General features: G+C 47.5%; 1 protein-coding gene across 2 annotated transcripts in view; it reads left to right on the top strand.

Annotated features, from left to right (window-relative positions):
- Positions 1 to 838: 838 nt before the first annotated feature.
- Positions 839 to 18,856, top strand: part of CCDC9B (coiled-coil domain containing 9B) — a 128,769-nt gene continuing 110,751 nt past the window's right edge. Inside the window, exons 1-3 of one of the 2 annotated variants that reach the window (XM_030559461.1) lie at positions 839 to 1,045; positions 15,180 to 15,293; positions 18,360 to 18,464. In XM_030559461.1, coding sequence (XP_030415321.1) covers positions 1,034 to 1,045; positions 15,180 to 15,293; positions 18,360 to 18,464 — 231 coding nt within the window. In that variant the 5' untranslated portion in view covers positions 839 to 1,033. Of the gene's footprint in view, positions 1,046 to 14,872; positions 15,001 to 15,179; positions 15,294 to 18,359; positions 18,465 to 18,856 lie in introns of those variants that run through there. The other variant, XM_030559462.1, reaches the window with a different exon arrangement.

The following is an 18,856-nucleotide window of genomic DNA, read 5'->3' as shown; positions in this document are numbered from 1 at the left end:
CTGCTACTGCCAATATGTGAGCTGGGAAATGGCAAACCTTTTCCATCATTATCACAAGGCCTCTGACCATTTCTCCATGTCTTGCAGGAAGGTCACTTTGAGGATGCTAATAAACTAAAACTACTATTCCCATCAAGGGAAAATGTGATCAGGAAAGATTGGTGCCTTCACTCTCTCCTATCTCTTCTATCTTCTTAGTAGCTGATCTTAAGAGGCAGTCAAATTATTCCTTGCCAAGAATATGCCTAGCAAATACAGGCCTTTTGCTGCTTGCAAATCATTTAGGAACTAATCCTGATTTCAGCAAATGTATTAGTTATTTATGATCTATTCGCTGGATTGTTTGGATGAACAGTTTTCACCCTGTGGGTTGCTCGAGAACCATTCATCTTAGCTGTTTCCTATTTGTTATTCATGCTGTATGCTTGGTCACATACGTCAAATGGTATTGTCTGTAGTACCAGATTAGATGAATGAAACATTTAAACAGCAAAATATCAAAAATAAAATACAGAATAAGGCACCTCTTATACAAATTTTCAGATGAAGGGTCCTTCATGCTAGAATCGATGAAACAGTCAGGATTCAAGAACATTTTCATGAATACCTGCCAGGCTGCCAGTCATCCAAATAGCCATGCAAGCCAAATAACATGACCACTGTGAACAGCCATGGAGTGAAGTCAGGCTGTTTGTTTGCAAATCCGTTTTTCACTGTTCGCCACGGTTTACACTTTCCCATGTGGGGTTCTGGCATCAGCGAGTTAAAGGAAGTCATCGGGGGGGTGGGGGAGAGGGGAGTGTTTCTTTTAAAAAAGAGAGTGAGATTGAGAGGAGGACACAGGCTTTCAAATACCTTGTCTGTGCTTGGTATATTAGGCAGCCCGTGCTCTTGGCTGGGAGCCCAGACGAGGCTTTTGTAATCAAAACATGATCTCGTATGCTGTGCAACCAGTGCTGAGAAAGGCCGTCTGATGGCTCTCCTCTTTTAGCTCTGCTTTGGAATCCACCAGGCTTCACCGCCGAGGTCCAAAATGCAGCGATCTGTGAGTGCTGCCTTTGTTGTTACTGGGAGGGGAATGGGGGGGATTCATTTCTCTTTTAAAAAAGCCAAGAAGTGACTTGCGCTCACTCTCTTTTTGTTGTTGTTGTTTTGGGGGTTGTTTGTTGCCAACAGCTGTGTATCTAAAATGATCTGAGACGCGTGGGAGGGAGGGGAGTGGATTTCATATGCCGAATTTCATGTACTGATCACTGGGGCAGTTTGCGGTCGCTGGCTCAGGATGATGTTCTTATCCAGAAGGGTGGGGGCATTGGGAGGAAAAAACCCATAAAGCCAGGTCATGCTGGACGTTACTCATCCTGGTACTGGGAGTCAGGGGGCCTTCAGCTACAGCTGTCAGATCAGAGGCAGAGAATATTTCTTAGAGAGCTTGTGCACTGGATTTCATAGAGAAATGCTAGTTTAGGGGCCTGTCCCTCCCTCCCTTTCCCTTCCCCCACCTTTTCTCTCTCTCTCACCCTCATTCCCTTCTGAGCTCTCTCACTTCAGAAACAGCCGATTGTGAAAGTCTGCAGGGAAAGATGCACATAGAAAGATGATTCCTGAGACAGGAGGTGCTCTCAAGCACCGATGAGTTGCATAATGGGGTGCATGTGTTAGGAGTGGGGGGACAGAATGCGACATTGGCATGTAACTGAAACACATCGCCTCTTGCTTCCCTCGCCTCCTTTTGTTACATTTTCATTTTTAATAGAAAGAGGTCTTTCTTTACAGTGCTCGCTCTCTGTCTCTGAGGCATCAGGCTCTGCTTTCTGATTCATAGCACGCTGCACACTTGTTCTGCCAAACCCATTTATAACTCCCTGCTCTAGTCACTGTGACATACGGGTGCCTTGGTTCCCCGGAAGAGCTTTATGCCGGGTAGGGTGAAGTGTAGCCACTTTTCATCCTAAGTGGCAGCGCAGCCAGCATTCTTCCCAGCAGCTCAGGAATGGGCACATACCCTTGTTATCGACTCGCTCAGAGCAGCAGCTAGTAAGAAAATGCTGACCATGCTTGGGCGTACAATCAGTGCTCCCCAGAGAATCAATGTCAGGGCTCAAAATGCTGCTCTGCGTTTCTGTGGACAAGTTGTTTTTGTTCAGTTGCTATGCTTTTCTGAGTGGGGCGGGTGTGGATTTCCCTTTGCTTCCCCCAAGTATTTTGATGAAACTGAGCACCCCTCCCCATCACCCAAAAATAGGCTGAATAGCAGCAAAACTTTTCTAGCAGGGACATCTATCAGGCTGGAATAATCTCCCCAGGGAAATGGTGGAAGCCCCGCTGCTAGATTCATTTCAAACTGGATAAAACACTGACAAATATACAATAGGGAACAATCTTGCACAACCAGGGGAGGAACTAGATGACCTAACAGGTCTTTTGCAGTCCTGATTTACCTTCTAAAAAAATCTGGGTTTGCAATGGCTTTCCTGGAATGCAGCTCTGCCGTTCTCCATTTTTGTGAAATTAAAAGTTGAAGGTGTATATTTCAAGGAACACAATACACTGATCCCACCCTGAAAAAGGCAACACACCCACCACTCTGCAAATACATAACCTGCCAACTCAGCACACTCAGAACAGAGTCTGTTTAGGGTGACCCTAAATTCAGATTAAACCAGTCTTGCAAAATTATCATAAAATGTACCTTCCCAGGTGCAAAATCTGCTCACCTGCCACTAGATGATTGATGATAATGAAGAAAGAATACTTCAGTCACCTGCAAAAATAAAAACAATTAAAAATGGCCCATTAGGAAAATTTTGCAGGACTGGCTTGCAAATTGTGGGTATTTATGAAATACTGTTACAGCATCATTGAAAAAGTATGACTCTGTTACTGATAGAATTCATATTCAGTCATGACACAAATGAAAATATGTTGAAACAGAATAGGAGGTACATTTTAGCAAACCAGTTTAGCTATCTTTCCCTCACTGGCTTCTGACTAGGGACACATTCACTCCTATTCCTCCATCCCATCGCATCTTACAGTCTAGGTCCTGATCCTGCAATGAGCGCTATGCACAGGGCCGTCCTTAGGATTTATGGGGCCCTACGCAGTATTATTAAACTGGTGCCCCTATGCCGGATGGCAGCCCAAGCTCACAGCCTGGTGGGGGTGGGGGAGGAGGGACTTGACAGCAAAGGATAATGAGATGCTCAGCCTGCCTCATGGTGGCGGAGAGTCACAGTTCCCCGCAGAGACTTCCATGCACTCTCCCTCATGCAGAATGGACATAAAGAAAGTACCTAATTAAAAGCACTAAAATTTGGGAATAAAAAATGTCAGTCACAGGTTTTTTGATATGCCCTGAAGTTTGTCAGAGATTTATTTGCAAAAACTTCATAGTAAGGGTGAGTCAGCTGTCCTGCTGAATACAACATTACATATAATGGAATACATGATGCAGCTCTTCTCTGTTTTACATTTTCTTCATCAGTATTTCTAAGTTGAATTTATATTTTAAATGTACTCAAATCTTAAGGCAGCATTCCAGATTACTACATATTTAACTCACTGAAACAAAGACATTCTTTTAAATTAATCAGAGAGGTTTAGTGTGTTCATAACAATGTTCATTGCTTTTAGAAAAACGGAACAGTAATTTACTTTGTGTGATCTCCATAACAAGAGACGTGGTTATGAAATTTCACCAACTTTAAAAAAAATATGTTTCCAAAGATTTTAGGTGTAACAAGGATTTTGTCTTACTAAGGTACTGATTTTGCTGGAGGGTTCTTTTAAAACTAGTTTGTTGGATAGTCAGAAGTAAAGAAAGGGAACTCTTTGTCCAGCTATCTGGAAGAGAAGGACTGTTGTCCCTTTAAGGGCTCTCTTCAGTGGGGAGTGGGGGGAGAGGTGGTGAAGGGATGGACAGAAAGGACAGGAAGACTTGGAAGCAATTTTTTTTAACTATGGTAATTAAAATGTGTATTTTAGACAAGGGAGGTCTTTTGAAGGATTTCTTTAAAAAACTATGTCTGAAGATCCACGCATTTAAGGCTAAAGATGATTGTGCATCTAAAACTCTATGCAAGCATTTTTTAGAAATGTGATTTTATAATCTTCACCAGCTCACTAATGAAATATTTTTAAAGCAAATTTTAAACTAAGGTCCTGTAGACCGACATGTTCTGTGTAAATATTACATTAATGCACAACTGTTTTTGTCAGTAAAGTCAGAAACTGACAGTAGAAAAATTTATTTGGGCATAAGCTTTCGTGGACATCTGATGAAATGGGTTCTAGTCCACAAAAGCTTATGCCCAAATAATTTGTTAGTCTTTGAGGTGACACAAGGACTCGTCCTTGTTTTTGCTGATACAGACTAACAGGACTACCACTCTGAAACCTGTCAGTATATACCTTGGGGTTGGCAAATGCCTGTTAAATGGCTTTATTACCCCTTGAATGTCTCTTTAACAGTTTCAATGTTGTGCTAATAGGTCTGGCAGGCTGGAGGTTTTTTCACTTTTAACTACTAGATTCCCTCCCAAGGAAGACTCACCAGGCTAGAGCAGCCATCTGTGGGAGCCTGCAGGAAGGGTCAGAAAAGGGATAGGAAAACAAGAGGGTGGACACTAAGACCCAGTGGTGCCCCAAATTTTCAGGTGCCCTACGCAGCTGCCTATGTTGCCTATGCCTAAGGACGGCCCTGGCTATGCAGTCAGATCTCTGTGCCCACAGGGGAGCCCATTAATGTCAATGAGGCTCTTCTTGGGGCCAAGGAGTCTACCTGCATGGAGCTCATTGTAGGATCAGGGCCAAAGCACAACTCAGTCAGTACTAGGATGGGAGACCCCCAAGGAACACTTACGTGCTGCAGGAAGTGGGACTGGTGACCTAGCTGGCACCCTTCCCCACTGTGATGTTAAAAAAAATTGTGGTCCTGGCCCCCTCTAATTACTAACGATCTCATAGCACTTTTTAAAAGAGCAGTAGTATTAAATTCTGGCCAAATTCTAGTCTGGTAATTATTATTACTTGTTTTGTATTATCACAGTATTTAGGCTCCGTAGTACTAAGTGCTGCACAAACGCAAAACAAAAAGACAGTTGCTGCCCCAGACAGCTTACAATCCAAATATTCTGTTTGATCTGATCTATCACGGTGCTTGTATGGTGACCTTCTCATAGGTATCTGAATACCTCTCCAAATAATATGGACATATAATGAGTTAATTCTTGTGGCTTACCTAAGGTTCTCCCTGCACTTTCGAATGGGCCTGGTGTTCCTCTTCACTTTTGTGATGTTTTAGGGGGCTCACCCAGACCAGGAAGGGGTTGTGTCACTGCCTGCCCAGTAACACTGGGTGCTTCTATGCTGTGCTGCTTTGGCTCAGAGTCCTGACACCAACAACCTCCTCCCAGCACAATGGCCTGACCCTGACTCCCACCAGCCTGGTTACTCTGCCCCTCCAGTCCTCAGGCTCTCCAAAACTGTCTCCCCTGCAGTACCCAGTCCCTCTCTCTGCACCCTGATAGAAATGATGAAGTTTGCTGCTCCTGGAAAGAGAAAATACACTGCAGGCTGTTGGCTTCACTGGGGTTTACATGCCCTCCACTTCAATGCCCTGCGCCAAGTTGGTTTATAGTAAACATGAAACAAGTTTATTAACAAAACGACATAGGCTTAAGTGACATGGAATTGGGACAGAAATGGTTACAAACAAACAAGACTTAAAATATGCTTTCAGCATTACAGTCTAACTTAACAAACTAGCATGGGCAGCACATGAATCACTCATTGGGGGAGGCTACCCCTCGGCTCCACCCCTTCTACCCCCCGGCCTCTCCACTGCCCTCCCCCACCAGATCCCAGAGTCCCCCGAATGTGGCTGCCGGCCTTTCTGCTCCAGCCCCAGGCTGCCCAAATGCCCCCAACACCACAGTGCTGATGGGATCGCATCGTAACGCAGGCATGGGATGACAAGCAGTGGCTGCAGAACTTTAAGATGCTCAAGGCCACATTCCTGAGTCTGTGTGCTGAGTTTGCCCCAGGACTCCAGCTCAGGGACAATGAAATGGAGGCTGCACTGGCAGCAGAGAAATGAGTGGTGATCACACTGTAGAAACATGCAACAGTGGATTGCTACAAATCAGTGGGAAAAATTATTTTGGAGTTGGAAAATGCACTGTGGGGGCCATTGTCATGCAAGTGTGCAGGGCCATTAATCATCTCCTGCTATGTAGGATTGTGATTCTTGGCAATATGCAGTACATAGTGAATGGATTTGCAGCTATGGGGTTCCTGAACTGCGGTGGAGTGACAGATATCGAGCACATCCCTATTAGGGCACCAGACCACCTTGCTACAGAGTACATCAAACAGAAAAGGCTACTTTTCTATGGTTATGCAAGCATTGGTGGATCACCAGGGATACTTCACTGACATCAATGAGGGCTGGTCGGAGAAGGTGCATGATTCTCCCATCCTTAAGAACACAGGACCGTTCAAAAAGCTACAGGCAGGGAATTTCTTGCCCAACCGGCAGATTATCATTGGCAATGTTGAAATGCCAATAGTGATCCTGGAAAACCCAGCCTACCCGTTGCTCCCCTGGCTCATGAATCTGTACACCAGTCACCTTGACAGCACCAAGGAAAGATTCAGCTACCAGCTCAGCAAATGCAGAATGACAGTTGAATGCGCTTATGGTAGACTGAAGGGATGCTGGCGCTGTTTACTCACAAGATTTGGTCTCAGTGAGAAAACTATCCCAATGGTTATAGCTGCCTCATGTGTCCTGTATAATATCTGTGAAGGGAAAAAGTTGCCACTAGGGTGGAGGTGGAGCAGCTGTCTGCTGAGCTTGAATAACTAGATGGAAGGACTATCAGAAGAGCTTGGTGTGGAGTTATACAGCTCCGGGAGGCTTTGAAAGAACACTTTAACAGAGAACCACAGTAATGGGTTATGGAGTACTGTGCTCTACCTGGCCCTGCAGTTTGGGGGCCTGTTAGGAATTGTGTGGTGCTTGCTGTACATAACTATTACACTATTTGTCACAGATCCTGTTTACAATCACAAAGTTTACAATCACAGGTGAATGGGTGCTTTCAATACCACCAGCCATACTGCAGAATATGTTAGGAACCAATAAAGATGAATTATTTTAATTTTACTGCGTAACAAAAACATTTCAAATAATTTTGTGCAAGTTAAAAGCAAATACATTAAAACCTTAACAAATGTATGGAACATAATTTAAAGAAGGGGAAGGAACATTTATGTCCATTTTAGCTACATATACATCAACCATGGCTCTTATTGGCCAATGTATGAGAAGTTGTGGTTGTCAGTGTCCCCCGAAGTGAAGTGGTGGGTTATGGATGTGTCCTCCAATGCCATGTGGAATGTTGAGAGGATGTAGGGAGGTGCTGCAGTGGAGTTTTCCATAAGTCTGCAGCATCTTGTGTTTGCTACCAGAGAAGACCCATCTCCCAGTCTGACTTCTGGGCTTTTCTCCTGTCCACTCTTTCATTCTCCACACAGTCTGCAATGTTCATCCCTCAGGGCCTCTGTTCAGTCTGATGCAGCACTGGCTTGCAGGAATTTACTGAACATGTCAGTCTGAGTCCTCTTCCATCTCCTCCTTATCTGTCTCAAGATTTCCATGGATCTAGAGGAGGAACCTCAAGGCCACAACAGCAGCAGCTTCAGATAAAACACAGAGAGTGATGGTCAGTATAGTCACAATGGAAAATGAAAGATAAGATTCAGAAGTCCTTCCCTTGCTTCCCTAAAGTTTTAAACACAACATACTTATTGCAACTTCTGCTTTGGAATGCTCGTGCATGGTGCCACTCACAGCAATAGCCATAAGTATGGTTCACCAGGGGTGAGAGAACTGTGCATGGAATTGCTCAGTTGCATGAAATATGATAGGGCAATGGCACTCAATGCTGCACCATTTTCCACAGGCAGTGGGGATTTTAGCTGAGATCTCACTCCTGAGTTTAACAAAAGCACAGACAGCACAGCTGCTGCTGCTGTCCAGAAACTGCCTGAGCCCAAAGACTGCTAGTCTGTTTACTGCAATGGTGCCTGCTGAAGTTATCGCTGACTGGCATGGGAAAGCGTCCTACCACAGAGGGAGAAATAAGGTTGCCCTCCCTAGAAGCCTTCAGCAGAGGATTGCAGAGTACCTCCATGAAAGTTTCATCAAGCTCAGACAGGAGGATGCAAGGGATGTCTCTGTGTACGTAAACAAACTGCTCCGCATCCCACCCCCACAGGGGAATGACATGCAGATAACAACTCTACCAGTGTTGTACTTATACCTCTTCTAGTATGAGTAAAATAATGAAAAGTCACTAGATGTGTCCTGTTAAGTTAGGGGTACCATCAGTACATCACTGTAACTGGAAATAAATTTACACACTTACCCAAGGTTACTTCCCCTGAATCAGGCTCGCCCATGTTTGACTGCCAGGACTGACTGCAGTGGAGTCTCAAACAGCTTCTGGCTCGCAGCACAGCTTGACCCTCCTGTTGCATGTCCCCCATCCTCCACCTTCTCCTTGTCGGCACCAGGGCCTGTGACAAAAACCTAGCCCAATGATGGACCTGGTGGAAGGAGGAGTTCGAGCTGTTCATAGGCCTGGCCATACAGGATGACACAGCAGGAAAGTAAAATTGTTATTTGACCTCACTGGGGAACAAGGCAGAGAAGCCTGCAGCACTCTGAAACTTGCCCCTGCCTCAAGCCTCACAGTAGTACAGCTCTAGGAGCCGTGGGGATGTATTGCTCCCCAAAGCAGAATGAAACTGTGGAGTGACACAGGCTTTTCACTAGAGACCATTCCAAAGGGGAGGGAAAAGACCCCTTATGTCACTGACTTACACACACTGGCTGCTACATGAAATTCTGGGGACTTGACAGACTTCCTAATTCAGGACAGGGTAGCCTATGGCACTTGGGATCACCACCTGTGGGAGTGGCTGCTCCAGGAAGGCAGTCTCACATTAGACACATGCGGCGTAGCCAGGTTCTAACAGCAGGGGGAGCAAGCAAACATAAAAAAGGTCCCCCTTGGCTCCTCCTCTGGCCACGCCCCCCCACTTCTCCGGCCACACCGTGTCCCCTCGCACCCTTGGCTGGCTCCTCTGGCCACACTGCGGCCAGGCTGCACCCCCCTCCGGCCACGCTGCCCCCCCATGGCTGTACAGGGAGGCTGGCAGAGGACGGAGGTACGAGAGGAGGTGAAGGAGAGGGAAAGACGGGCACGGGGTACATGGGAGGGGTACATGGGGTATGGAGCTTGGGGAGGGGTTACTGGGGATGGGAGTGGGCTGGAGTCCCTGGGGCTCTGTGTGCAGAGGGGGTTGGAGCTGTCCCCAGGACTGGAAGAGCCTGGGAGGGGCTTGCCGCGCGCAGCACCAGCCCAGCTCAGAGCTGGCCCTACCTCTTGGGGGTGGGGGAAGAAGGCAGCGAGCCCTGCCAGGCGCGGTCTGAGCGAGCTGCTTCCGCACTGACCTGCCGCAGCCACCCGCCCCACGGCTCCTTCGGCCATGTTGCTGGCAGTGCTGGCCAGCAGGCACCGCTTCCGCCCTGCAATCAGCTATCTCCCTCCTGCTGGGAGACACAGCCGATTGGCGGGGGCGGGGCGGAAGCCGGGCAGGCCGTTCAGAGCGGACCCCATGAGGGGCCACTTTTTTAAAAATGTGGGGAGGAGAAGCAGCTGCTTCTGATGCATCCCACTAGCTATGCTACTAGACATGGGCTGCAGTGGAAACATCAAGAGAAAGGATGAAAGCCCTAGAGGCACAAACACCTCCAGAAGTACATGGAGGGAGGCAACAACAGAGGCGAACTGGTGACCAGTGGTCTGTACCCATAGTGAGATGAATTTACTATGTGAGACAGCAGGAGAAGGTAAAGGACGTGCAACCTGCACAATGACAGCACTGCAAGGAATGTGGCAAGTTGAACCATTTTAGCCGTGTGCGAACAAGCAGAGGAAGGTCCCAGAAATATTCAGTCAGACTTGTCCAAGAGGGGGATCATGGGCAGGGGATATCAAAGGCAGGTGAATGCTCAGTCTACCCAAACTGCCTGCATGGCCACACCCATACTCCCCCCACCCCCAGGTTCCCTCCTGCTTCCCGCTGTGCTCTGCTGCTACACTTGGCCAGGGCCCCAGGCCAGCGGCGCTGGAACTGGAGGAGACAGGGGGCCCTCCTGAGTCCCCATCCCCGGCCAGACCAGCTTGGAGCCCGAACTGGGAGCCCGGGCAGCTGTGGGGAGTTGTGACAGACCCTCCACCTACCCGGGGTAGGGGTGGGCTGAGAGCAGTCCCTGGCCCGTGTCCCTACTCCCCGGGCTCTCCAGCTGCCCAGGGCAGGAGGAGGGTCCATGACTCCATGCTGGCTTCCCACAGCTGCCTGTGGGGGAGGGCCTCAGAGCTGCAGCCCAGCCATGGTAAGACCTGTGCAGGCACTGCCCCAGGCGGGCGGGGAGCCTGGGGGGCTGGGACATGAGCTGGAGGCTGCTTGGGCCCCCGCACCGTGGACAGGTGGAGGGTCCATGGCTCTCATCATATCTGGGCTGTGGCTCTGAGGCCCAACCCTGGCTGCAGCCGAGTTGGGGAGAGCTGCATGGGCAGCTGTGGGGAGACTGGGTCCCTCCACCTGCCCTGGGCGGGGTGCCTGGGACACAGGCAGGGGCTGCCTCCGTCTCCCCCTCCGGCGGTGCCCCCTCCACACTTTTGGGGAGGCTCTAGTGCCCTTGTCTCAAGCTGGGGCTAGTGGGGACTGGCCTGCAGTTAGGGACTCTGGGCAGCTGGAGCCAGTGCTAATGCTGCCTGGCCACCCAGCGCTCCTGGCTGGGGGTGTGGGCCACACTCAGCTGCCTGCCCGCCCACCATTCTGGGGCTTGGGTTGGGGCCGCGCTGCCCGCCCACCCTCTGGGCTCCAGTAGGAGAAAGGGGGACGGAGGGGTGGGGCCCTGGGAAGAAGGGGTGGGGTGGCCAGGGGCTAGCCTCCCCAAGCCTGCGGTTCACCCACCACCCATGAGGGGGGTGGCGCCTCAGACAGTGTTGACATCTTGACCCTGTCCTTGAGTCTGAGAGCATATCAGGTTCAGGCTTTTAGAAAGGAAAGCAACAAGGGACAACACCAACCTCAGTGCAAGCAACAATGTTAACAGGGAAATGCCCTTTGTGAGTTCAGTTGGATAGCAGGGCCTCCTGCAATGTGATTCCTCAGGGTGAATTGGACCTGAACACACCCATTACAAAGACCAAGCAGAATCTAATAATGTACAATGAGATCATAATGAAGCCTGTAGGAAAATGTGACTGTGACCCTAAGAGAACCACACTGCCAGATGGCAAGAAGCTCCCTGGTATGTAACAATAAATCTCAGCTGGTCTGACTAGCTCAATACACCTCACAGATTGTTGTCATGATATCCACATAAGAGGTGTCATGTAATATATCATTTGAAAACTAACAACATAGTGGTCATTAATATCACTGTGAAATGTATGTAACAACACTGTATGTGAAATTCTGAATTCTCTCTGATATTATGTTTTGGAGTGACAAAGATTTTTTTCCAGACAAAGGAGGAAGCCAAACACCTCTTTGGCTCAAGTCCACATCAAGCCAGGTTTAACCAGACACAGGGACAGTGGGCAATTCATTTGCATCAGATATTGCAGGAAGATCATTTGCTTTGTAAATCACAGAAGACTGCAAAATTGGTATGGGCTCCATGGTGAACACAGAAAGCTGAGCTTTCTGACTTTGAAGGCAAAAATAAATTTTGGGAATGTATGGAAAACGCTGAAAAAATTTGGGGATTCATTGCCTGAGAGAACAAAGAAGCCAGAGTTTTGCTGCACATTTGTTCGTATTTTACTAGCCTAGAATTGGCTACTGACAAATTATTTCAGAATTTTCAGTAAATGCTGTAGGGGCCTCTGGTCTTGTCTTTTTTTGTTTGCTTGTTTGGGACTAAATCTTTATCTAAACTTGTATAAGGTGTTGGAAACTGCATCTGCTGCGTCACAAGTTGTGGAGCGAGGACTTGGACCCTCCCATTGTATTTATATTGTCTCGTTACAGCTGCCCACAGCCTCCAGCTTTTGTCTGAGTAGCTAAAGACCTGACAAGGAGATTCCTGTTTACTGTTCATGCAGCCGTTTATAAAAATGCTTTGGGATGCAAGGTGCTATAGACATCTAAGAGACCACTAGAGGAGTATGTCATTTTATATTTATATAGGGCCTTGCATACTACCAGTCTCTCAAGGCACTTTACACATCAATGTCTGTTAGAAACTGGCAGTCGGTGACTGTGTAGGCAGGACACATAGCAGCCAAAATGCTCTCAATAGTTGCTCACACATAACCATGGATATCACAAGAGATTTAACTACCAACCTGAGCGTTATCTATTCCCAGATCTGAGTCCAAATCCTTTTTATGTCTGAGATCAGTTCAGTATGTTACAACTCTCTCATCCCCTCTGTCTCTTCCCACTGTTTCTCCTTTCCTGACTCCCTGAGCGGCCCGTAGCACCTTTCCCACAAAGTACCAACAATCATCTGGTTCTATCCCTCTTTGTAACCTGTTCCAGCAGGTCCTGACTCCCTATGGCACTTCCGTTGATTGTGTAAAATTCTGTCCAAACCTTGAAATCAGTGGAGTTGGACAGTGTACATCAGGGCAGAATCTAGCATCTACAAGATGCTACTGCAGGGCCCTGCGACTCTAGCAACTTCTGAAGTTGGCCCAGCTGCCCTTGTGTTCAAATTCTGTGTGCTTCGGAGGGCAGCAGCTAACTAGGGCATGCTCTACTGCACAATGGTGATGGCTGAAAGAAGAGGCATTTTTGGCTAAGGACACAGATAAACCCTGACTCTTACAAAAACTGTCACGGGACTGGTAATGTCTATTTAGAACAGACAGGACCTGAGGTTTGAAGGCCTTTTTTGAAAGACTCCCACACAGTAATGTGTAGAGAACTCATCTTATTTACCTCCAAAGGATACAGGGATGAGTCTACCCAACTGAGGGGTGAATCTGTGTTTCCAAGGGGCCTGAGTATTTCAAACTCAAGCCTTAGACTGTTTCTGTAGCCATTAGTTAGATAGGTGCCCCTTGTATAATTATATTCCTGTGGCTATAAAGTGAACCTGCTTTAGACTGGATCCCTAAATTTTACTTTTTCCTCCGAGAGACTTTGTGCTGGTGCCCCATGCCTTGAGCTTTTAGAGGGTCTCCTCAAAGGGATGTGCATAGATGTGACTCGCAGAAAGCACTTTCAACACTGATCTGAACTAATGTGATTCCAGGGCCGGTGCAAGGAAGTTTCACGCCCTAGGCAAAACTTCCACCTTGCACCTCCCCCCCCCCAACCCTGCAGCAGCTCCCTGCCCACCCCCACCCTGAGGTGCCCCCACCCCGCAGCAGCTCCCCCCCCAGGGAGCTGTGTGGCACCTCCCCACCCCAGATCACCTCTGCTCCACTTCCTCCCCAAGCCGCCCCTGCTCTAATTCTCCTCCCAGGCTTGCAGCGCCAAACAGCTGATTGGCACCGCAAGCCTGGGAGGCGGGAGAAGTGGAGCAGCGACCACACGCTCGGGGAGGAACGCTGTAAAAAAAAATTGGGGGTGCCGCTTTTTGGCGCCTCTAAACCTTGGCGCCCTAGGCAACCACCTAGTTCACCTTAATGGTAGCACCGGCACTGTGTGATTCTGAGGGGCAGCATTGCCAGAACTAACACTAAATGCTCTAGTGTTAGTAGTGCAGCTCAGCCTGGTAATGACTGTTATTGTTCTAAAGGGCACTCTAAACTGAGGGCTAATAGTGAGCCAAGGCAGTGATTTGCATCTTACAGGCTGGGAAAACCAACCACATTGTGGTCTGTAGTTCCCAGGACCCTTTCTATATCATAGGGTAGGGAATGGAGAAGTTGTGACCAGAGGAAATAGGAGTTTAGTTCTACACCTTCTCTTCAGTGAATATGTTAAATGTGAAACCTTCACCAGCTCAAGGCATAAGGAATGGTGAGTGTTGGTCTTGCTACAACCTGGCTTTCTTTTATTATAGAACAGCAGTTGTGAAATGTTGCCCTAAGCTAACACCTGCTTAATGAGAGGTTGGTGATAGTTTCGTTAAATGCATTTCTAACTCCCTTAAGACTTTTCTTATTCTATCAGTTATTTATTATTGTTACACATAACAGAATGCATATAACATATCTGATGACTCACAAGGCAGATCTACAGAATATGATCAAAGGGAATAGAGTCCAGCCTTAAAAAGCAGATTGATGCCAAAGCAGTAAAGTGGTGGCACTGTACACTCAAGCTTGCAGTGCCCACAAATCCAACACAGTCAACTTGCTATGCCCACAAACCCAATATTCCCATCCCTCCCCTTTGCCCCTCAGCCCTTGTTACTTGGTTGTGTGTGTGAAAAGAGCAGAACAGTGAATTTGCCATGATCTCTGAAGCATTCAGATACTCTGGTGACTGATAAGCATTATAAAAACACCTTTTAAAAAAGCAAACTGATGTAGCACTTCAGAAATCTTAGCAATTTCATCTGGCTGCTTCACTCAAACACAGACTAGAGCAGAGTCTAGAAAAATGTGCCAGTATAGTATATTGATGTGTACCCATAACAGTCAAATTGGACTTGCTGTTGTTGGCTCACTGAGTCAGCACTTTGTTCCGGGGGTTGCTATCTGATACTCCAGAATTTTTCAAATGTACATCTGTAAGCCCTGTGGTTGCCAAGATACCTATCAAAATGCAAACAGAATGGGGAGTGTGCTTGAGAGAGACTGACATAATAATTCAAAGAGTTGTGAACTACCCCATTCAACTGAATAGGGTGTTAGTGCGGAAACCTAACAACGATGATTTAACTACTTCATTGCTGATCAAAACATATAAGAAAAGTGAGGGACGACTCTGTTATGATGAATTCAACCTACTGTGAGTAGCCTCTTGTTTTGGTCTTTTAAGTAGACAGAGCTTGGTTGTGGGCAGAGCTTGGTGAAGGACCATTCCTTTTTTCTGCACAGTGTGACCCTCTACCTCTCGTTGATAAAAACAGAATGAAGGGGCATTGTGGGCTGTAGGTGAAGTCAGAAAAACTATCCTTGTATCATCAGGCTGCCACAGTGGATGATGCCGTGCTGCGGAAGAAAGAGCAGAAAGATGCTGAACTGGATAAGAAAATCCTGGCTTTGCGGAAAAAGAATGAAGCTCTCATACGAAGGTACCAGGTAAGTTTGCCCCACTGTCTGCTTAGATTTTATCTTCTTCAGCCCCATGTCGGAGCCATCTCCCCTAACACTAACCAATGTGTCTGCTGAATGTTGCCCATTTTAATAAATCCTGGCAGGGATGTGGAACCTAGCTAGATAAGTTCCATCACACTGGAAAGTGTTCAGGTTCTGCCCTTGGGTATGGCTGCTTAATGGCAACTGACTTCGGAAGGAGTTGTGCATGACCATGCAAGGGCATGTGTTTAGGAAGACAACATTTAGAAATATGCATGAGCTCATTGGATCACATCCTCAGTTGCCATGAATGAGTCTAGCTCCATTGACTGCACAGGAGTTTTGCCAATGTACAGCAGTTGAAGATCCGTCTGACTATTGGAGTTGGGTTTACATTACCAGGCAGACCTTTACTTCCTCAATCCCCCATCTCTCTCTCTCTCTCTCTCTCTCTCTCGCCCTTCACCCTCACATCTTTCTTGCATCTCTTTTTATTTCTTTCCTGTCCTTCTCTGCTCTTTCTGGCGTTACCCCTTCTCACACTATGGCCACCTACATATAACTTGCTTTCTCCATTCATCCCCACATGGGGTTCTCTCTGGCTTTCTATTCCCCCTCCTTCTCCCATCTATCTTGGCTTCTCCCTTTTTGCCTCTTATCTTTCCTATTGCCTCAATCTTGTTTTCTTGTGTATCTAGGAGGATCTAGACTCTTCTGAGCCTCCAAAAAAATCTTTTGCAATCTCCTCTTCCCTTGATCACAGGGGATCCCTTATCCTTTCCATTTCTGCTGGATAGGCCAACAGACTACTCCATATTTTGTTGTCTCTCTTCTTGCATTCTTGCTCTCCATTACCATGCTCTGCATTAAATGATCCAAGTATTCATGCCAAGCACTGACACATTCAGCAGAAGTGCCAGGAGGCAAGGTAGGAAAGAGGTGTTGGCTTTGTCAAAGAGCACAGCTGGGATGGGGCAGTCTCTGTGTGCTGGCTCCCGTACTGAGATAGACCTTTAAAAATTAGCTCTGTTTGTGGTGCAGTCAGCATCTGCCAATGTTACAGCGAACTGGCTGGGGCCCTATGCCAGGCCATATACTAAACATAGGCTTTATTAGCCCATTGGTTATTTCAGCCCTGGTCACCTAGGTAGGAAAAAGAACTTCCGGCCACGTCTTATTTTTCTTGCTGGATAAATATCTTGTGTGCTGAGAAAGTCTGAAAAAGAAGAAATATTGCTCACCATGGCAGAAGCCTCCTCTTCTTGGCTGAAGATGTTCCCCCAGTACGAGAGATGGTCAGCAACCAAGGTCCAACACCTTAGAGCTTGGGAGTAATTCAGATTTGACCTGGACCGAAATCCAAATTTGACAAGTAGCCTTTGGTTCAGCAATCGGCTGAACCAAACCCCAAGATTAAACTTTGGGGTGTTTGAAATTTGGATCCAGATTTGAATGATTAAGAGTGATTAAACACCGTGCCTTTCCTCAGCAGGCATCCATACTTTACCTCCTTGCCACATAAAGCCTGCATGGACTCCCCCTTCCTTCTGACAGCAAGGAAAATGGGCACAATGAAAGGCTATGGGAAGGCTTAAATGTCACGCATGGTCAGGGAAAGGAACTGACAGCCATGTGTCAATCAATTCCCTAACCTCCATCACTTGTCTTGTGGAATAGGAATCCAGGCCTCAGTTTCCCTCTCTAGGCTCACCGAAAATGCCCCCTCCTACTCATTATGTGGTTCAAGTAACATTCCCATCCTTGGGACCTGGTTCATAGACACAAGGTCATTAGTAAAAGTAGCTCCTCCCCTGGGCAGCAGGGTTCACAAACTGGGCATAGTCCTTTCTGCCCCCTTGGCTTCGGAGCTTGTACAACTCATTAAACATAAACAGTTCCCCTCTCTTCCCCTGGAGCCAGGTCTCACAGCCTCCTCCAGGTTCCATAAGCAATCAGCCCTCTGCTTGGCTCATAGTCTCATTGCCTGGTGCAGGATGCTCTCCAGCTCAGCCCCATCTCGGTTTTCTAATCCATCAGCCTCTCTGCCTGGCTGCTATGGAGAGCCCTATACTTCCACAGGCCCAGGTCTCTCTCCCCGGCTACCCACCTTGTCCATGTGGTAAGCCCCTTCCAGGTCATTGCCCAACCCTGGAACTTTCATCTCTGCTGTTCCTTTCTGAGGGTACCTCTACACTGGAGCTGGGAGCATGTGTCCCTGCTTGGTTGAACAGACACACACTAGCTGTGCTCAAGCTAGTGCACTAAAAATAACCATGTAGTCAGGGGTAGCACGGATGGCAGATTGGACTAGCTGCCTGAGTACAAAACTGCCTGGACCCGCTGCATATGTACCCTGCCAGCTAGCCCAAACCGCCCTGCTACACTGCTATTTTTAGTGAGCTAGCTCATCTGTCTACTTGAGCTGGGAAGCATGCTCCCAGCTGCAGTGTAGACGTATCTGGAGCAGAGGCGCTGGAACAATTTGTATAGTGGGGGTGCTGAGAGCCATTGAACCAAACTGTAAAACCTGTATATGATGGAAACCACTTCAAGCCAGGGGATGTGGCAGCACCTCCCGAACTTTTAGTTCCATCACCTATGACGCAGAGAGACAGGAAGCCTTGTCCTATAGATCACATGCTTGTTCCTTGTCATATACCCTGGGACTACAGTTCCCAGTTCTAAAGGCCTGGGGCTGCTAACAGATGACCAGGGAGCAGATGCACTCAAGGAACAGAACTCTGGTACACCTTTCTTGGAGAACAAGCTGTGCTGAGAGTGCACTGACAAAAGACGCACAGCAAGTCAACTTTCTTTCAAAATGTTGGTTGGCCCAATGTACTCCCAGTAGGAATGCAAAATAGGAAAATGGGCCATGACTGTACCTAGCCTGAGGTCCCAGTAAGCATAAAAATCACCTGGCCTTTGCTTCTGTGGTTCATTATGGCGGCTCTGGCCCCCTGATGTTGTACATGCAAAGCTCACGGCCCTTTTCTCTCCCTGCCTGAGTGGGTTTGATTCACAGGCCTTTGGAAGATCTGATGTTGGATGTGGACTTGCCTGTTTCAGGAAATAGAAGAGGACAGAAAGCGAGCAGAGCAGGAGGGGATGGCTGTCACTTCCAGGAGACCCAAGCAGGATGGTCTGACTATTACTATCACCAAGGCCCATAACGTAAGTCTTGTTTCCCTTTTAGTACAAGTGAACTTCTCACTAAAGAATCCCGCCCTTACGAACACAGAGCTGCTATCTCTGGAGTAGGCAGCATGTACAACAGACATTCAGAGTATCAGGAATCAGAACCTAACCACACCCCAAAAGACTTAAAGGTTCTGAATAGATTCATGCACAGATATACATTAGCCTGCACTAGGGTGACCAGATGTCCCTATTTTATAGGGACAATCCCGATTTTTGGAGCTTTTTCTTATATAGGCTCCTATTACTCCTCACCCCCATCCCGATTTTTCCACATTTGCTGTCTGGTCACCCTAGCCTGCACACACAAACCTGTTCCCACAGATGCAAGCATGTACACAAATACAAGCAAGCAGATGTGTGTGCAT

This window comes from Gopherus evgoodei, chromosome 4, assembly GCF_007399415.2.
Source record: "Gopherus evgoodei ecotype Sinaloan lineage chromosome 4, rGopEvg1_v1.p, whole genome shotgun sequence".
In the NCBI taxonomy this organism is placed as follows: Eukaryota; Metazoa; Chordata; order Testudines; family Testudinidae; genus Gopherus; species Gopherus evgoodei.
This window is presented reverse-complemented; position numbering and strand designations above follow the sequence as displayed.